Here is a 21,446-nt window from a genome sequence, read left to right on the forward strand (position 1 = left end):
GCTGGGTTGTCCATAAATAGTTTTGTGATTGGGATCTTCTCCCTTAAGGTGAGTCAGTCTGGAACTACAGAAGTGAGGTGCAGAAGGAAAAACTGAAAGTGGCAAATGCTTTACATGGAATCTGGTGGGTGTATGGGATGTGGAAGTAACAGAGATGGATTCGGTGAACATGTTTAAAGGATGTTTGGACAGGAAGATAGATAAGGACACTTAGAGGGATCTCGGCCAAATGCAGGCAAATGGGTCTAGCTTGGGAAACAGGAGTGAGTTGGGCTGAACTCAGGGAATGAAGGAGAGAGTGTAGGAGGGTGGAATCTCCTCGCAGCCTCAGTCCCCACCTCCGTCTTCTGTGAAGGTTTCATTTGGCATTGTATTCTACAAAGATATTCAAGGATGAGGTTTAAACTGTGAACGGTCAGGATGTGAGGAATGATCCAGTGGCATCACAGGTAGAGAGGACAGTGAAGAAGGTTTTTGGCACACTGACCTGCTTCATCCAGCACACTCAGTATAGAAGTTGGGATGGTAAGTTGCAGTTTTACAAGATGATGGTGAGGCAGTATTTGTAATATTGCTGGTCATTGTGGTGTAGGAAAACTGGAAAGTGTACAGAGGAGATTCATGAGAATTTTGCAAGGTGTCAGGGGACTGAGTTATGGAGAGGCTGAGCAGGTAGAGACTGATTCAGCAGGCATAGGAGAATGAGGGATGACCTTATTGAGGTGTGTAAAATCACGAGGGGCTTAGATAGAGTGAATGCACACAGCCTTTTTCCCAGGGTTGGCAAATCAAGAAACAAAGGGCACAGTTTTAAGATGAGAGTGTACAGATTTAATTGGAACCTGAGTGGCAACTTTTTCAGCTAGAGACGGGTTGGTATATAGGATGGGCTGCCCGAGGAAGTGGTTGAGGCAGATACATTTACAACATTTAAGTGGTACTTGGGCATGCACATGAGTAGGAATGACTTAAGGCAGTAGTGATAGGAACCTATAGTCAGGGGTTCAGACAGGTGATTCTGTGGATGCAGGAAAGAAACTTGGATAGACAATAGACAATAGGTGCAGAAGTAGGCCATTCGGCCCCTCGAGTCTGCACCACCATTCTGAGATCATGGCTGATTATTCACTATCAATACCCAGTCCCTGCCTTGTCCCCATATCCCTTGATTCCCCTATCCTTCAGATATCTATCTAGCTCCTTCTTGAAAGCATCCAGAGAATTGGCCTCCACCGTCTTCCGAGGCAGTGCATTCCACACCTCCACAACTCTCTGGGAGAAGAAGTTTTTTCTCAACTCTGTTTTAAATAACTGACCTCTTATTCTCAATCCATGCCCTCTGGTACTGGACTCTCCCAACATCTGGAACATATTTCCTGCCTCAATCCTATCAAATCCTTTAATTATCTTAAACGTTTCAATCAGATCCCCTCTCAGTCTCCTCAATTCCAGTGTGTACAAGCCCAATCTCTCCAATCTCTCTGCATAAGACAGCCCTGCCATCCCAGGAATCAACCTAGTGAATCTACGCTGCACTTCCTCAATTGCCAGAATGTCCTTCCTTAAACCTGGAGACCAAAACTGTACACAATATTCCAGATGTGGTCTCACCAGGGCCCTGTACAAATGCAAAAGGACATCCTTGCTCTTGTACTCAATTCCCCTTGTAATAAAGGCCAACATTCCATTTGCCCTCTTCACTGCCTGTTGCACTTGCTCATTCACCTTCATTGACTGATGAACTAGGACTCCTAGGTCTCTTTGCATTTCTCCCTTACCTAACTCTACATCGTTCAGACAATACTCTGCCCTCTTGTTCCTGCTTCCAAAGTGGATAAAGCAGATGGTAGTTTGCCTCCCAGGTGCCAGGGTCCGGAAGTTTCTGATCGTGTCCAAGATATCCTGTGGTAAGAGGGAGAACAGCCAGAGGTTGTGGTACATATCGGTACCAATGACATAGGTAGGAAAAGGGAAGAGGTCCTGAAAGAAGACCACAGGGAGTTAGGAAGGAAGTTGAAAAGCAGGACCTTGGGATTACTGCCTGTGCCACACAACAGTGAGAATAGGAAAAGAATGAGGTGGAGGGTAAATGTGTGGCTGAGGAATTGGAGCAGGGGGCAGGGATTCAGATTTCTAGATCATTGGGACCTCTTTTGGGGCGGATGTGACCTGTACAAAAAGGATGGGTTGCACTTGAATCCCAGGGGGACCAATATCCTGGTGGGCAGGTTTGATAGAGCTTTTGGGGAGGGTTTAAACTAGTTTGGCAGGGGGTAGGAATCAGAATGTGAGTTCAGGGATTAAGGTAGAAGGACAAGGGCATGATGCTAAGAGTTCTGAGTTGATGAGGAAGGACAGGCAGGGGACAGAACATAATTGTAGCCAGTTAAAGGGGTTGAAATGTGTCTATTTCAATGCTAGGAGTATTAGGAACAAGGAGGATGAACTTAGAGCATGGATTAGTACGTAGAACTACAATGTTGTGGCTGTTACTGAAACTTGGTTGGAGGAAGGGCAGGTTTGGATGACGCAGGTCCCGGGGTTCAGGTGTTTTAAAAGGAATAGGATGGGAGGTAGAAAAGGGGGGGGGGGAGTGGCATTGCTGGTCAGGGATAGTATCACGGCTATAGAAAGGGAGGACACTGCAGAAGGAGTGTCCACAGAATCAGTCTGGGTGGAAGTCAGAAATAGGAAGGGATCAATCACTGTGCTGGGAGTAGTCTATAAGCCCCCAAATAGCCCTCGGGACACTGAGGAGCAGATAAGCAGGCAGATTTTAGAATGGAGCAGGAAATACAGGGTAGTAGTTATGGGTGATTTCAACTTCCCTCATATTGACTGGCACCTTCTGAGTGCAAGGGGGAGAGATGGGGCTGAATTTGTCAGGTGTGTTCAAGAAGGATCCCTGACACAGTATGTGGACCAGCCAACAAGAGGAGAGGCCATACTGGATCTAGTTCTGGGTAATGAACCTGGTCAGGTGGCAGACTTCTTGGTGGGGGAGCATTTTGGTGAGAGTGACCACAACTCCCTTAGCTTCAGCATAGCTATGGAAAGGGATAAAATCAAATGAAGTGGTAAAGTGCTTAACTGGGGAAGGGCTAACTTTGGAGGGATGAGGCAGGAACTAGTGAGAGTAAATTGGAAACAGATGTTCAAAGGGGAAAGCACAGAAGTAATGTGGGAGAAGTTTAGGGACCATTTGAGCTGGGTTCAGGATAGGTTTTTCCCACTGAGACAAGGAAAAATAGTAGGAAAAGGGAGCCGTGGCTGATGAAACATGTGAGGTAACTCGTCAAGAGGAAAAAGGAAGCATATGTTAGGTATAAGAAGCAGGAAGTAGGAGGCACTTATGAGAAATATAGGGTAGCCAGGAAGGAGCTAAAGAAAGGTCTTAGGAGAGCTCAAAGGGGGCATGAGAAGGCCTTGGCATGTAGAATTAAGGAGAACCCCAAGGCATTCTATGTGTATGTGAAGAATAGGAGGGTGACGAGAATGAAGGTGGGACCGCTAAAGGATAAAGAGGGCAACATATGCCTGGAGACAGAGGAGGTTGGGGAGGTCCTAAGTGAATACTTTGCTTCAGTATTCACAAGTGAAAAGGATCTTGATCAGGATGAGGTCGAAGTAGAGCTGGCCTGTGTGCTGGACATTGTGGAGATTGAGAAAGAAGTGCTGGATCTTCTTAAAAACATTAAGATTGATAAATCCCCAGGGATGGATATGATACACCACAGGTTGTTGTGGGAATTGAGAGAAGAGATCGCAGGAGAATTAGCTATGATCTTTGAATTCTCTTTGGCTGCAGGGGAAGTGCCGGAGGACTGGAGAATGGCAAATGTAGTTCCCTTGTTTAAAAAAGGTAATAGGGAGAAACCTTGGAATTATAGACTGGTGAGTCTTACGTCTGTGGTATGCAAACTACTGGAAAGGATTCTTAAGGATAGGATCTACGAACATTTGGAGAAGTACAGTCTACTCATGGATAGTCAACATGGCTTTGTGAAGGGAAGATCGTGCCTCACTAGCCTGATTTTTTTGAAGAAGTAACAAAAGAAATTGATGAGGGTAGGGCAGTGGATGTGGTCTACATGGACTTTAGCAAAACATTTGACAAGGTCCCTCAAGAGAGACTCATCCAGAAAGTCATGAGGCATGGGATAAGTGGAAATTTGGCTGTTTGGATAAAAAATTGGCTTAAAGGAAGAAAGAAGAGGGTAGTTGTGGAAGGAAAGTATTCTGCCTGGAGGTTGGTGACTAGTGGAGTGTGCATGGATCTGTCCTGGGACCCCTGCTATTTGTGATTTTTATAAATGACCTGGATATAGAGGCGGAAGGATGGGTAAGTTTGTGGATGACACAGAGATTGGAGGAGTTGTGGATGGAGCTGTAGGTTGTCGAAAGTTACAAGAGGATATAGACAAGCTGCAGAGTTGGGCAGAAAAATGGCATATGGAGTTCAATCTGGACAAATGTGAGGTGATGCATTTTGGAAGGACAAACCAGAAGACTGAGTACAGGATTACTGGTCAGTTACTTAAGAGTGTGGATGAACAAAGGGACCTTGGGGTTCAAATCCATACATCCCTCAAGGTTGCTGCGCAGGTTGATAGGGTGTTTAAGAAGGCCTATGGGATGCTAGGCTTCATTAACAGGGGGATTGAGTTCAAGAGTAGAGAGGTCATGTTGCAACTCTACAAATCTCTGGTGAGACCGCACTTAGAGTATTGTGTTCAATTCTGGTCACCTCATTATAGGAAGGATGTGGAAGCTATGGAGAGGGTGCAGAGGAGATTTACCAGGATGTTGCCTGGATTGGAGAACAAGTCATATGAAGCAAGGTTAGCAGAGCTGGGACTTTTCTGTTTGGAGCATAGAAGAATGAGAGGGGACTTGATAGAGGTCTACAAGATTATGAGAGGCATCAATAGGGTGGATAGTCAGTACCTGTTTCCCAGGGCACCAATAGCAAACACCAGAGGGCATCCCAAATTAAGGGAGGGAAGTTTAGGGGAGACATCAGGGGTAAGTTTTTTACAGAGGGTTGTGAGTGCCTGGAATGACTTGCCAGGGATGGTGGTGGAGGCTAAAACATTAGGGGTATTTAAGAACCTCTTGCACAGGCACATGGATGAAAGAAAAATGGAGGGTTATGGGGTAATGTGGGTTTAGTACTTTTTTTTAAGGATTATATGGGTCGGCACAACCTGGAGGGCTGAAAGGCCTGTACTGTGCTGTAGCGTTCTATAGTTCTATGGTTCCAAGATGCTGTATTTTGGGATGTCAAGAAGGAATGTTGATGAACAGAAAGAGCCTGGATATGGGGACAGACAGTTATGAAGAAGGCATATAGCAAATTTGTCTTCACAGGCTGTGGCTTGGAACGTAAGAGTCTCAGCACTGCATAGCTGCTGTAGAGAAAAATGGTTCAGGAGTTCAGACCGTCACACGAATTTCCAGTTCAGTCATATGGATCACCGTGCGCAGATCTGGTTTGGTCACACGGATCACCGTGCGCGGATCCGGTTCGGTCACACGGATCACTGTGCGCGGATCCGGTTCAGTCGTACGGATCACCGTGCGCGGATCCGGTTTGGTCACACAGATCACCGTGCGCTGATCCGGTTCGGTCACATGGATCACCGTGCGCAAATCCGGTTCTATCGTATGGATCACCATGTGCAGATCCGGTTTGATTGTACAGATCACCGTGCGCAGATCCGGTTTGGTCACACGGATCACCATGCGCGGATCCAGTTCTATCGTACGGATCACCGTGCGCAGATCCGGTTCTATCGTACGGATCACTGTTCGCAGATCCGGTTCGGTCACACGGATCACCGTGCGCAGATCCGGTTCGGTCACACGGATCACCGTGCGCAGATCCGGTTGTATCGTACGGATCACCGTGCGCAGATCCGGTTCTATCATACGGATCACCGTATGCAGATCCGGTTCGATCGTACGGATCACCGTGCGTGGATCTGGTTCGGTCACACGGATCACCGTGCGTGGATCCGGTTCGATCGTACGGATCACCGTGCGCAGATCCAGTTCGGTCACACGGATCACCGTGTGCAGAACCAGTTGGGTTGCTGGATCACTGTCTATGTTTCTGGTTACTGTACTCGAGCAAGGCCATGGAGGGAGATTCTCCAGGGGAGGAGCCTGGATTGGAAGACTTTAGTTAAGGGGAGTGATCAGGCAGGCCTGGCGTGTTTTCCCTGGAGTGAAGAGGCTGATGGGGGTGAACCTGATGGAGATGTACGAGTGATGCTCCATCCCACTACCCATGTTTTGGCTGTTGCAGGTACGGAAACTTGCCCTCACAGAACTCACAAATTACTGCCCATAGCTTTGAGAGATGGACTCTCACTGAAGTTCAGTGTGGAGATAAAGCAAATAAATTAATGGATGATCATATGATGTTACATCCTGTTAAGGAAAATGGGAATAAGGACTGTTTTGCACTCACTCAGCCATGCATAATAAAAATGGGCATATGGACTGTTTACAAATGCACCCCCTCACAGTGTAATGAAGGGGTTCTTCTCTGATCCTTTCCAAGGCAACCACATCCTTCCTACAGTGTGGTGACCAGGGCAGTACGCTGTTAGAACACACTTGAATTTCTGTGAACCTAACCAGTGTTTTGTAAAATAGCCAACACAGCATTCCAAGTCATATAAGCAATCTCTCAAGCTATGAAGGCACGAATGCTACAAGTTATGAGGGGCAGTGATCACGTAGACACTCTTTCCCAACGATCAGGGAGGGTGTCAAAACATCAAAGCCGAAGTCAAGCACAAGTCCACATGTGCACAGTTGTAGTGAAAACTTAGTTACCCAGTTCATTGGGTCATACGAGCAGCATTCACTGATAAACACAGATTATACAGTACACATTTTTCACAAGGGAGCACAAGCAGAACAAAAAATAGTCCATTTTAATGCAACTAATGAAAGTGGTGAGAGTGTTGCTGAACTGTAGTGATCAGGATGGTTCAGCTTTCTTCAGGAACCAGTAGATGAAAGGAAGTAGCTGTTCTTTAACCTAGTGATGTGGGACTTCAGGCTTCTGTACCCCTGTCCGATGGTAGCTGTGAGAAAGTAGTACAGCCCAACTGGTGGGGATTAGAGATGAGGAGGAATTTCTTTAGCCAGTGCATTCTCAGATGTGAACCTGTGGAATTCGTAGCCACGGGCGGCTGTGAAGGCCAGGTCAGTGGGTACATTAAAGGTGGAGGTTGATAGGTTCTTGAATAGTCAGGCTGTGGAAGGTTACGGGGAGAAGGCAGGAAATTGGGATTGAGAGGGAAATGGATCAGTCATGATGAAACGGTGGAGCAGACATGATGGGATGAATAGCCTAATTCTGCTTCCTTGTCCTTATGGCCTCATGTTGGAGGCAGAACATCCTGTTGGTACTATTGATGATGGGGAGAGGGACATACACTGTGGTGTATTGGACTGAGTCCATTACTCTCTGCAGCTTCCGATGTTCCTGCAATTTCCAATTGCTGCCCCAGACCATGTTGCAACCAGTCAGGATACTTTCAAAAGTACATTTGCTACAATTTTAAAGAGGATGTGAGAATAATTTTTTTTATATTTTTTTGAGATATCTCAATCTCACTGCCAGAGGAGGTGGCAGAATCAGAGACAAACCAAATTCTAAATTCATAAAGACCAGAGATAAGGTGGATGCTCACAGTCCTTTTCCTTGAGTAGGGGAGCGATGGTAATGTAATGGTTAGCATGAGGCTGTTCCAGAGTTCGGAGTTCAATTCCAGCACTGTCTGTAAGGAGTGTCAGTATGTCCTCCCCATGGAACAAGTGGGTTTTCTCCAGTTGCCTCCCACAGTCCAAAGATGTACCAGGTAGGTTAATTGGTCATTGTCAGTTGTCCAGTGATTAGGTCACGGAAGGGAGATCTCTGATCAATGACGTAGCTGGGGGTTCGATGCTGGGACCATTGCTATTTGTGATATGGATGAACAATTTGAACATGAATGTAGGAGGCATGATTGGTAGGTTTGTGGATGACACAAAAGTTGATAGTGTTGTAGATAGTGAGGAACATTGTCTAAGAATACACGGACCAACCATTGCTCTGAGCAGGAAATTTTTACACAGCCTGAAAACTGCGCTGCGCTTTAAATGCTTTTTTGTAATATGCACATCAGCCAAACGCAAACTACAACTCACAACACAAGTAAACAATGTCAGGAAGTCAAAATAACTGACAGGCGCAATGGCAAAAGTAAAATGTTTTGACCAGATGGCGCCGGCATTCAGTGGGCCTGCAGTTTTAACAATGAGCTCCCGACTTCCATTCTGTGTTTATTGTTACAGTGTGGTAACATGAAGCACTGACAATAAGTGTGCTGAAGCTCTAAAATGTTGCAAAGTAAAGATTGTGGTACATTTATTATTCAGAAAATGTATTGATTATATTCATTAATATAATTAATTACATGGTATTACACAATTATAACATAGATTATATTAGCATAATTTCTAAATTATATGAACATTAGTTTACCTGTGCAGCAATAAAGGCTACATGCACAGGAGCATTTCAGTTACTGTGTGGCCATGCATGCACATAGCTTAGCGGGAACAGTGACAGCAAGATACACTTCAGATGGAAATTTTGGTGGAGCTTTGGCAAATAGAATTTAATCCTAACAAGTGTGAGTTGATACATTTTGTAGAGGTAGGACAGACACAGTAAATGGTGGGCACCAAGCAGGGGTTCCCAACCTGGGCTCACAGACTCTTACTTAATGGTATTGGTCCATGGCATAACAAAGATTGGGAACCGTGAGTGCTAAGGAATGTCGATGAATGGATAGACCATAGTTCCCTGGAAGTGGTGCTGAAAAACGTGTATGGCGTGCCTGCCTTCAGAGTTCAGGGAACAGATGATAAAAATTAAAAGATGATAAAAGTTTGCTGCAACTCACAAAGCACTGATTAAATTGCACAGAGAAAGATGTGGTCTGATTGCTGCAATAAAACTGATAAGTTGTTTTATTATTATAGGATGTACTGAGGCACAGTGACAAACTTTGTTTTGCTTGCCATTTCAGCTCATCAGTACAAGGGAAAACTGTGAATAAAGTGTTACGGTTAGAGAAGAAAGTGCAGGTAAACCATGAGCTTCATGGGCATGACAAGGAAGACTGTGAGGTCAAGAGTTCATTTTATCGTACTAGAGAACCATTATAGAGCTGGGTAGAAACTGTCCTTGAGCCTAGTGGGACACGTTTTCAGGCTTTTATATCTGGTGCCCGAGAGGGGGCTCATTGATCACTCTGACTGCTGAACCGGGCAGAGAGAGGTGTAGACCAAGTCCATGGTTTCTGTGACGGGCTGAGCTGTATCCACAACTCTCTGCAGTTTCTTGAGGTCATGGGCAGAGCAGTTTTCGTACCAAGCCGGGTTGCATCTGGATAGCAACAATCACATCTGGAAAGGATGTACCATGGTGTACCGAGGACATAGAGGTGTGGGTGAGACGTCAACATGTACCAGGACAGGGATTAGTGATGTTTATTCTGATATAGGTGTGGTTGCACTGAAGAGGATGGAGAGGAGATTCACCAGGAAGGAGCCTGGATTTGAAAACTTTAGCTACAGAGAGAGCTTGGTCAGGCTGGGTCTGTTCCCTGGAGTGAAAGAGGATGAGGTTTGACCTGGGAGAATTGTATAAAATTATAAGAGGCATGGATAGGGTAGAGAGTCTGAATCTTTTTTCCATAATGCAATCTAAGGTTTTGTTCTGTCTACACAGACCCGGTACACAGGTCAGACACAGAGTGAAACCCCCTCTGTACTGTCCCATCACATGCTCCCAGGGCACAGCTATCTGGTGGGAGGATTTGCCAGGCTGACTTGCTAGCAATGTTTAGGGGATATGTTCATGGCGGGGTAAATATCAAGAAGGAACATGCGCTGTCCACAGCGACCATGGAGGCGTTCTGGGACCATTGGGCTCCGTGGGTTGGGGGTGGGGGGGTGTTATTGCCATCATTGACAGAGATGGAAACATTTTAGTTTAATATGTATTGTGTATTTGTAGTTAGTAATTGTGTTAGTCACTGGTTTGTATATATAGTACTGAATTTGTAATAAAGATATTTTGTACATAAAAAGGGCACAACTTAGACAGAGTGAAACTCTCTCGACACGGTCTCGTCATTCTGTTTGCTGCAGCTTCAGCACTGGTGGAACCTGTTTCTCCGGTTCCTGTGTTTGTCCTATCTCTGCAGTGTGATCAGGGCGTGAGGTGTTAAGGTGTTCTCTGATTTTTTCCCTGTTCTCCTGCTCAAAGCTATGACTCACCTCCGGAAATTCCTAGCTGATTGTGTCAGAGTTCTTTAGTTGCCTAGTTGGCGGGAAGATGTTTTTCAGACAGTGTGGATTGCTTCCCTTTCACTCAAGGTCCCTGTAGGAGGGGTAGCATAGCCGGAATCACCCTTGTTTATCATTCCTCTCATGAGAGAATGGCTGGAGGCTTCAGTTCCAGGCATGATGAGTAACTCTCGCCTGTGAGGTCCTGCTCCACTGGTCTCTTAATTACCTCGTTACAAACATGTACCTTATTGTTGACCTGCACTGCACTTCCTCTGAACCTTTTACACTCTGTTCTGTTTCTGTTGTTGTTTTACCTCAATGCATTATGAAGATTTGTTCTTCAATCTAAATCTTCAATCAAAATTTAAAGATTTTGCAGATTGCAAAACTGTACTTCAGTCAATAAATCAATTCCCAATTCCAGTTCCCTTGTCTTAGCTGTACCCCCAGCCAGTACATTGCCCACAGCAGTAGGGGAGCACTCTGACTGGGGGGACCAGGTCTGACAACCTGAGTACATCCCAGTAAAACACGGGACACAGCCAGGAGCCAGGTGACCCCCTGAAGGCAGAGGACTACTGGGAAAAAGTACATCACCAGTGCACACCATCTCAGATGGTGCTTGGTGTACAGGTATCTCTGCATGGTCCTGAGGAGGGTATCTACAAACACCAGCGACTGACTGCCCAGAGACCCAGTGTTTCCTGTTGAGGTTCACCAACTTCCTCTGCGCTATGGTAACAAAGACAGAGGGAATGTCCAAAGTGACAAACTGGTACCACAAAATAATTGGTTCATGTTCAGCAGTTCACCCCAGTAAGGAATCATTCTGTGATGTCCTGACCGGTGCCCAAACCAGGCAATGGCTTCAGGCTCCATCCTGCCAGTTCCCTGGCCTTGTTTCCTCAGTGAGACTCACATAGAGGAGGTGTGCAGTGCTCCGTGCAAATGGTCTCATGTCTTCTGACAGGGATGCCACAGACCCACCATGATGTTCGGAACGTCCTCCCCTCCTGGTAGAGGATGTTCCTGAAAAAGTGCACAAGTTCATGCTGCATAAAAGTGTTCCTCATGCTCCCCCCACCACATCGTGTCACAGACATTTCCCATACACTCTATCCCTCCCCCTCCATTGTGTCACAGACGTGTTTCTCATACACTCTATCCCTCACCCCCCATTGTGTCACAGACGTGTTTCTCATACACACTATCCCTCACCCCCCCATCGTGTCACAGATGTGTTTCCCGTACACTCTATCCCTCCCCTCCATCGTGTCACAGATGTGTTTCCCGTACACTCTATCCCTCCCCCCCATCGTGTCACAGACGTGTTTCCCATACACGCTATCCCTCCCCCTCATCGTGTCACAGACGTGTTTCCCATACACTCTATCCCTCCCCCCAATCGTGTCACAGACGTGTTTCCCATACACTCTATCCCTCACCACCACATCGTGTCACAGATGTGGTTTCCATACACTCTATCCCTCCCCCCATTGTGTCACAGACGTGTTTCCCATACACTCTATCCCTCCCCCCCATTGTGTCACAGACGTGTTTCCCATACGTGCTATCCCTCACCCCCCATTGTGTCACAGACGTGTTTCCCATATACTCAATCCCTCACCCCCCACATCACGTCGCAGACGTGTTTCCCATACACTCTATCCCTCACCCCCCATTGTGTCACAGACGTGTTTCCCGTACACTCTATCCCTCACCCTCCATTGTGTCACAGACGTGTTTCCCGTACACTCTATCCCTCCCTCCATTGTATCACAGACGTGTTTCCCGTACACTCCATCCCTCACCCTCCATTGTGTCACAGACGTTTCCAATACACTCTATCCCTCCCCCCATTGTGTCACAGACATGTTTCCCATACACTCTATCCCTCAACCCACATTGTGTCACAGACATGTTTCCCATAAACTCTATCCCTCCCCCCCCATTGTGTCACAGACGTGTTTCCCATACACTCTATCCCTCCCCCCATTGTGTCACAGACGTGTTTCCCCTACACTCTATCCCTCCTCCCCATCGTGTCACAGACGTGTTTCCCGTACACTCTATCCCTCCCCCCCATTGTGTCAAAGACGTGTTTCCCGTACACTCTATCCCTCCCCCTCACTGTGTCACAGACGTGTTTCCCATCCACTCTATCCGTCACCCCCATTGTGTCACAGACGTGTTTTCCATACACTCAATCCCTCCTCCCCTCATCGTGTCACAGACGTGTTTCCCACACATTCTATCCCTCCCCCCCATTGTGCACAGACGTGTTTCCCACACAGTGTATCCCTCACCCCCACATCATGTCACAGACATGTTTCCCGTACACTCTATCCCTCCCCCCCATTGTGCTCAGACGTGTTTCCCACACACTGTATCCCTCACCCCCACATCATGTCACAGACATGTTCCCCATACACTCTATCCCTCCCCCCAATCGTGTCACAGACGTTTCCAATACACTCTATCCCTCACCCCGACATCATGTCACGGACGTGTTTCCCATACACTCTATCCCTCCCCCCCATTGTGTCACAGACGTGTTTCCCGTACACTCTATCCCTCCCCCCAATCATGTCACAGACGTTTCCAATACACTCTATCCCTCAACCCCCATTGTGTCACAGACGTGTTTCCCATACACTCTATCCCTCCCCCCATTGTGTCACAGACGTGTTTCCCATACACTCTATCCCTCCCCCCATTGTGTCACAGACGTGTTTCCCATACACTCTATCCCTCCTCCCCATCGTGTCACAGACATGTTTCCCATACACTCTATCCCTCCCCCCCATCGTGTCACAGACGTGTTTCCCATACACTCTATCCCTCCTCCCCATCGTGTCACAGACGTGTTTCCCGTACACACTATCCCTCACCACCGTGTCACAGACGTGTTTCCCACACACTCTATCTCTCCCCCCCATTGTGTCACAGACGTGTTTCCTATACACTCTATCCCTCCCCCCCATCGTGTCACAGACATGTTTCCCATACACTCTATCCCTTCCCCCCATCGTGTCACAGACGTGTTTCCCGTACACACTATCCCTCACCACCGTGTCACAGACGTGTTTCCCACACACTCTATCTCTCCCCCCCATTGTGTCACAGACGTGTTTCCCATACACTCTATCCCTCCCCCCCATCGTGTCACAGACGTGTTTCCCATACACTCTATCCCTCCTCCCCATCGTGTCACAGACGTGTTTCCCGTACACACTATCCCTCACCACCGTGTCACAGACGTGTTTCCCACACACTCTATCTCTCCCCCCCATTGTGTCACAGACGTGTTTCCCATACACTCTAACCCTCCCCCCCATCGTGTCACAGACGTGTTTCCCATACACTCTATCCCTCCCTCCATTGTGTCACAGACGTGTTTCCCATACACTCTATCCCTCCCCACATTGTGTCACAGACGTGTTTCCCATACACTCTATCCCTCACCCCACTGAGTCACAGACATGTTTCCCATACACTCTATCCCTCCCCCACATTGTGTCACAGACATGTTTCCCATACACTCTATCCCTCCCCCTCACTGTGTCACAGACGTGTTTCCCACACATTCTATCCCTCCCCCCCATTGTGCACAGACGTGTTTCCCACACAGTGTATCCCTCACCCCCACATCATGTCACAGACATGTTCTCCATACACTCTATCCCTCACCCCGACATCAGGTCACGGACGTGTTTCTCATACACTCTATCCCTCCCCCCATTGTGTCACAGACGTGTTTCCCGTACACTCTATCCCTCCCCCCAATCGTGTCACAGACGTGTTTCCCATACACTCTATCCCTCCCCCCATTGTGTCACGGACGTGTTTCCCATACACTCTATCCCTCCCCCCATTTTGTCACAGACGTGTTTCCTGTACACTCTATCCCACCCCCCAATCGTGTCACAGACCTGTTTCCCATACACTCTATCCCTCCCCCCCATCGTGTCACAGACGTGTTTCCCATACACTCTATCCCTCCCCCCCATTGTGTCATAGATGTTTTTCCCATACACTCTATCCCTCCCCCCATTGTGTCACAGACATGTTTCCCATACACTCTATCCCTCCCCCCCATCGTGTCACGGACGTGTTTCCCATACACTCTATCCCTCCCCCCCATTGTGTCATAGATGTTTTTCCCATACACTCTATCCCTCCCCCCATTGTGTCACAGACATGTTTCCCATACACTCTATCCCTCCCCCCCATTGTGTCATAGATGTTTTTCCCATACACTCTATCCCTCCCCCCATTGTGTCACAGACATGTTTCCCATACACTCTATCCCTCCCCCCCATTGTGTCACAGATGTTTTTCCCATACACTCTATCTCTCCCCCCCATTGTGTCACAGACGTGTTTCCCACACACTCTATCCCTCCCCCCATTGTGTCACAGACTTGTTTCCCATACACTCTATCCCTCCCCCCATCGTGTCACAGACGTGTTTCCCATACACTCTATCCCTCCCCCCATCGTGTCACAGACGTGTTTCCCATACACTCTATCCCTCCCCCCATCGTGTCACAGACATGTTTCCCATACACTCTATCCCTCCCCCCATTGTGTCACAGACATGTTTCCCATACACTCTATCCCTCCCCCATCGTGTCACAGACGTGTTTCCCATACACTCTATCCCTCCCCCATTGTGTAACAGACGTGTTTCCCATACACTCTATCCCTCCCCCCCATCGTGTCACAGACGTGTTTCCCATACACTCTATCCCTCCCCCATTGTGTAACAGACGTGTTTCCCATACACTCTATCCCTCCCCCCCATCGTGTCACAGACGTGTTTCCTATACACTCTATCCCTCCCCCCACTGTGTCACAGACGTGTTTCCTATACACTCTATCCCTCCCCCCATTGTGTCACAGATGTGTTTCCCTTACACTTTATCCCTCCCCCGCATTGTGTCACAGACATGTTTCCCATACACTCTATCCCGCACCCCCCACTGTGTCACAGACGTGTTTCCCATACACTCTATCCCTCCTCCCCATCGTGTCACAGACGTGTTTCCCATACACTCTATCCCTCCCTCCATTGTGTCACAGACGTGTTTCCCATACACTCTATCCCTCCCCCTCACTGTGTCACAGACGTGTTTCCCATACACTCTCTCTCTCCCCCCCATCGTGTCACAGACGTGTTTCCCATACACTATCCCTCCCCCCATTGTGTCACAGACGTGTTTCCCATACACTCTATCCCTCCCCCTCACTGTGTCACAGACGTGTTTCCCATACACTCTCTCTCTCCCCCCCATCGTGTCACAGACGTGTTTCCCATACACTCTATCCCTCACCCCCCATTGTGTCACAGACGTGTTTCCCATACACTCTGTCCCTCCCCCCCATTGTGTCACAGACATGTTTCCCATACACTCTATCCCTCACCCCCCCATTGTGTCACAGACATGTTTCCCATGTGTTCTGTTCCTTTCACCCATCCCCATCCCCATCCCATCATTCTAATACGAGTGCTACTGGAGTCCAACCTCTGGCCATTGGGGACCTGGAGTGGAAAGTTTTGCACAGGGCAGTACAATATAACAGATTCTCAGGTTGGGTTATGGACTCCCCAGCTGTCCGCCATTTCTGCGGCAGGGACAGGATGGTATACCATGTTTATATGGAGTGTAAGAGATTGCCGTCTGTATTTGTGTATCTGGAGGAGCTGCTCCTCAAGTCCTGGCTGCGCTTCAGCCTCACACTCGCGATCTTCAGCCATCTAGTTGTTGAGGTGGGTCAGTTGGTTGGGGGATCTGGTAGCACAGAAGATAGGAGATAGAACAGGACAGTACTGGAACAGAGTTGTTGGCCCACAACGTTGTGGTAAGACAATTAAACTCCTGGCTTAAGCATCGCTTCTACCTGTTTAACTCTCTCCATTCTTTGCACGTCTGTGTGCCTATCAGAGACTTATCAGATTTACCTCCATCACAACCATCAGCAGATTCCAGGCACCTACCACTTGCCCCACCCATCCACTTCAGGGGACTAAGGACTTGGATCTCAAGGTCCCTCTGTACATCAACACTTAAAGATATTGCTGTTAACTGTGCACTGTCCCACTGTATACTTGATCAATCTTCTACACTATCCAGAATAACACCAATCGTTGGCTAATCCACAGATTTATTAACCCTACTATCTACATTTTCATCTGGGTCATTTATATATTGTACATCACGGATAACAGAGGCCCGAGTAGCACTAGTCACCAACCTCCAGCCAGAATAAACCCTATTGACCTTCTGTCTTCTGTGTGCAAGCCAATTCTTAGTCCAAGTTCCATGAAACTTCTGGATGAACCAACAGGAGAGACCTTGTCAAAAGCCTCACTAAAATCCACGTAGGCACCCTCCATAGCTCTACCTTCATTAATCACCTTCTTCACCTCCTTGAAAAACTCAGTTTCCTGGTTGGGGGGCCTGGCCTAGATGGTCATTCATGGGTCTGCTCTTACTCCATGGTTATATACATGTCACGTGCCCCTGGAGAACAAGTGCGCGGTATCCATGGGTATTTATTGAGTTACAACACCCCGCCCAGCAACCCCTCAATTTACAATGACCAATTAACTTACTAACCAGTACATTTTGTACCGTGGGAGGAAACTGGAGCACTGGGAGAATGCCCATGCATTCCACTGGGATGATATACAGATTCCTTCCAGAGGACACAGGGATTGACTGTGGAACTCCCATGCCCCGACCTGGAATCGCGACTTTCTGGGATTGGGCTTGGCTCTTCCGGACAGCATTGTTTTAATTTAACAACCTGATGAAAGTTATGTAACAATAGCAATGAAGCTAATTTAAAAAGCAACAAACAGGTCACATCAATTACTCATGTTCCTCCTTGCTCCTCACTCTCACCCCATCCCTATCTTCTTCCCAAATTCACCTGCATCTCTGCCACGCTCACTACTCCACATCCTGACATTCACCTCTACCCCTTCCCCACCTCTGCTTTAAACTCCCCCTTTACAATCCTTCATTCTCTTTTTACCCCCATTCATCCTGTCGTGCTCCATCCAATCCATCTGACATCTTTCCCCTCCCTTCACTGATCCTCTCCCCCCTCTCACAACCTTTCCCGCTCTTTCCCGATCCCTCTCCCCCCCATGCCTACCATGTTCTCCCTCACGTTCTCTTTCTCTCCATCTCTTTGCCCTGTCCCATTCCTCTGCCTCCCTCTTTACCCTGTCCCGTTCCTCTGCCTCCCTCTCTTTACCCTGTCCCATTCCTCTGCCTCTCTTTGCCCTGTCCCATTCCTCTGCCTCTCTTTGCCCTGTCCCGTTCTTCTGCCTCCCTCTGTCCCATTCGTCTGCCTCTCTTTGCCCTGTCCCATTCCTCTGCCTCTCTTTGCCCTGTCCCATTCCTCTGCCTCTCTTTGCCCTGTCCCGTTCTTCTGCCTCCCTCTGTCCCATTCGTCTGCCTCTCTTTGCCCTGTCCCATTCCTCTGCCTCTCTTACCCTGTCCCGTTCCTCTGCCTCCCTCTCTTTACTCTGTCCCATTCCTCTGCCTCCCTCTCTTTGCCCTGTCCCGTTCCTCTGCCTCTCTTTGCCCTGTCCCGTTCCTCTGCCTCCCTCTCTTTGCCCTGTCCTGCTCCTCTGCTTCTCTTTGCCCTGTCCCATTCCTCTGCCTCCCTCTCTTTGCCCTGTCCCGTACCTCTGCCTCCCTCTCTTTGCCCTGTCCCGTTCCTCTGCCTCCCTCTCTTTGCCCTGTCCCGTTCCTCTGCCTCCCTCTCTTTGCCCTGTCCCGTTCTTCTGCCTCCCTCTCTTTACCCTGTCCCGTTCCTCTGCCTCCCTCTCTTTACCCTGTCCCGTTCCTCTGCCTCTCTTTGCCCTGTCCCGTTCCTCTGCCTCCCTCTCTTTACCCTGTCCCGTTCCTCTGCCTCCCTCTCTTTGCCCTGTCCCGTTCTTCTGCCTCCCTCTCTTTACCCTTTACTCTCACTCCCCCCAGGACTCTGTGGGCTGGAGCTGCAGATGGACGCCCAAACCCAGGCCACCCTCGGAGGCAGCGTGCGGCTGCGCTGCATGTTCACGGGCTCGGGCCAGCTCACGCAGGTAACCTGGGACAAGCTGACTGAACTGGGCCCGCAGACAGTGGCAGTTCGCAGCATCGATCACGGCTCCAGCACACACCCATTCTATGGGGCACGGGCACGCTTTGTCCAGGCAGACGTTCAGCCCGACGCCTCACTCCTCATCCAGGACGTGATGCTCACCGACGCTGGTCTCTTCCGCTGCAAGGTGTTCAGCTTCCCCGCCGGCAGCTTCGAGGGAGACACCTCGCTCACCGTCCTGGGTAGGTATCAGGGTCGGGGAGGATGGGGAGTGACAGCAGGAAAGAGGAGGCAGTGAGGGGAGAGGGGAGGATGGGGGAGGGAGTAGAGGTGTTGAAGATGGTAAAGTGAGAGGGAGGAGGGAGGAAGGTGGAGGGGAGGAGACAAGGGGAGGGAGGAAGAGGAAAGGGGTGAGAGGAAAAGGAGAGGGGAGTGAAAGATAGGGGTGAAGGGGGAGGGGAAGGAGAGGAGCGCGAATGGGAGGAGGATGGGGAAGGGTGGGAAGGGGGAAGGGGAAGGGAGGGGTAAGAGGGAGGGGAGTGGGAGGGATAAGGGGAAGGGGAAGAGAGGGAGGGGGAAGGGAGAGGGGAGGGAGGAGGAAGGGAGAGGGGAGGGAGGGAAGAGGAGTGAGGAGAGGGACATTGGGGAAGTGAGTGAATGGGATGGAAGAGGAAGTAGGAAGTTGAGTGAGCGAAGATGAGGGAAGCAGGACTGTGGAAGAGGAAAGGAGAAGGATGGGAGAGGGGAGTAGGTTGGAGGTAGAAGACAGCACAGTAGTGACAGGGAATTAACATATTACAATGGAATATCCTGTTCATCTTTCACTCCCCTCCCCCACCCACCCATTCTTCCCTACCCGGACTCCACCCCCTCCATTCCATCTTCCTGTCCCCATCTGTCCCCCACTGTCCTCTCCCTCTTCCCCATCCTCCACTCCCTCTTCCCTATCCTCCTTTCCTCTTCCTCAATCTCCTCTTCCTCTTCCCCTATCCTCCACTCCCTCATCCTCCTGGCTGTCTCCTCTTTCTCCTACTACCCATCTCCCATCCCCCCCTTCTTGTCACCATCGACAGTTCCTCCTCAGGTGTGGGTGGTACAGGGACCACGTACCCTGCTGGAGGGGGAGCGCCGTGCGCTGGCAGCGTCCTGTCTGGCCATGGGGAGTGAGCCGGGACCCGAGGTGCAGTGGGAATCCCCAGTGGTGGGGGAGCAGGAAATGACCAAGGTGGTGAATGAAAACGGCACGGTGACAGCCAGCGCGCAATACTTCATTCGGCCCGAGCGTGGGCTGAAGGGGAAGGATCTGGTGTGTGTCGTCAATCACTTCACCTTGTCTGAGCCCATCCGCATCCGCTACACCCTCAACGTCTTCTGTAAGTACCAGAGTGTAGGGAGCGAGCCTCGCTCGGTCTGACCTGTGTCCTGGGGGAGTGTGATGGGACAGTGTAGGGAGCGAGCCTCTCTCTGTGCCTGACCCTGGGGGTGTGTGATGGGACAGTGTAAAGGGAGTTTCACTCTTTGTCTAACTCATGCCCTGGGAGTGTGATGGGACAGTGCAGAGGGAGTTTCACTCTATGTTTAACCCATTCCCTGGGAGTGTGTGATGGGACAGTGTAGAGGGAGTTTCTCTCTGTGTCTGACCCATACCCTGGGAGTGTGTGATGGGGCAGTGTAGAGGGAGCTTCTCTCTGTGTCTGACTCGTGTCCTGGGAGTGTGTGATGGGACAGTGTAGAGGGAGTTTCTCTCTGTGTCTGACCCATACCCTCGAAGTGTGTGATGGGACAGTGTAGAGGGAGCTTCACTCTGTGTTTAACCCATTCCCTGGGAGTGTGTGATGGGACAGTGTAGAGGGAGTTTCTCTCTGTGTCTGACCCGTACACTGGGAGTGTGTGATGGGGCAGTGTAGAGGGAGCTTCTCTCTGTGTCTGACTCATACCCTGGGAGTGTGTGATGGGGCAGTTTAGGGGGAGCTTCTCTCTGTGTCTGACTCTTACCCTGGGAGTGTGTGATGGGACAGTGTAGAGGGAGTTTCACTCTATGTTTAACCCGTTCCCTGAGAGTGTGTGATGGGACAGTGTAGAGGGAGTTTCTCTCTGTGTCTGACCCATACCCTGGGAGTGTGTGATGGGGCAGTGTAGAGGAAGCTTCAACAGTGCTTTATAAAGCCTCAGCATCACATCCCTGTTCTTGTATTCTAGACCTTTTGAAATGAATGCAAACATTGCATTTGCCCTCCTCACTACTGACTCAACCTGCAAGTTAACCTTTGAGGTGTTCTGCACAAGGACTCCTAAGCCCCTTTGCATCTCAGATTTTTGGATTTTCTTCCTGTTTGGAAAATAGTCTGTACAGTTATTTTAGTACCAAAGTGCATTATTGTGCATTTTCCAACATTGTATTTCATTTGCCACTTTCTTGCCCATTCTCTGAATCTATATAAATCCTTCTGCAGCCTATCTGTTTCCTCAACATTACTTGGCCCTCCACCAATCTTCATATCATCTGCAAGCTTCTGCAACAAAGCCATCGATTCCATCATCTAAATCATTATGTAGCCCTCAGGCTCGGCCAGCATGTGTTTGTCTCGGGGAAAACAACTTCTGGCCCCGCCCAACTGAGAAATCTCATTTGTGTGGATGCTGCGTGAGGTGTTGCCCAGTTACAAATCCACACCGTAAAATATCAGAGAGCACACCATATGCAATTAAATAACTGAACTTTATAAATCTTAATCTGAATAAAGGGTTAGTAAAGAAAAAGGACCCATTTTAAGGAAAAAAGGCACAAGTGGACATTGGAGCTCACTGATACGATTATTCATCAACCGTCGACCTCCTCCGAGCATTGCCGACCTTCGGACCCTCGCTCCTAGTCCATTCCGTCCAGTGGTCTTCCGACTGTCTCTATTCGCGTCCTCTCTCTCCATCACTCCTCAACAAAAGACCGCAACAACCAGACTCCCAGACACACAAGAAAGAACC

At 49.0% G+C, this 21,446-nt stretch overlaps 1 protein-coding gene across 1 annotated transcript in view; it reads left to right on the plus strand.

The window, feature by feature from the left end:
• LOC132381250 (nectin-4-like) overlaps positions 1-21,446 on the plus strand; it is a 62,008-nt gene that overhangs the window by 13,568 nt on the left and 26,994 nt on the right. The window contains exons 2-3 of the mRNA XM_059950630.1: positions 18,362-18,706; positions 19,538-19,837. Coding sequence (XP_059806613.1) covers positions 18,362-18,706; positions 19,538-19,837 — 645 coding nt within the window. The remainder of the gene's footprint in view (positions 1-18,361; positions 18,707-19,537; positions 19,838-21,446) is intronic.

This window comes from Hypanus sabinus, chromosome 25 (assembly GCF_030144855.1).
Source record: "Hypanus sabinus isolate sHypSab1 chromosome 25, sHypSab1.hap1, whole genome shotgun sequence".
Classification (NCBI taxonomy): Eukaryota; Metazoa; Chordata; class Chondrichthyes; order Myliobatiformes; family Dasyatidae; genus Hypanus; species Hypanus sabinus.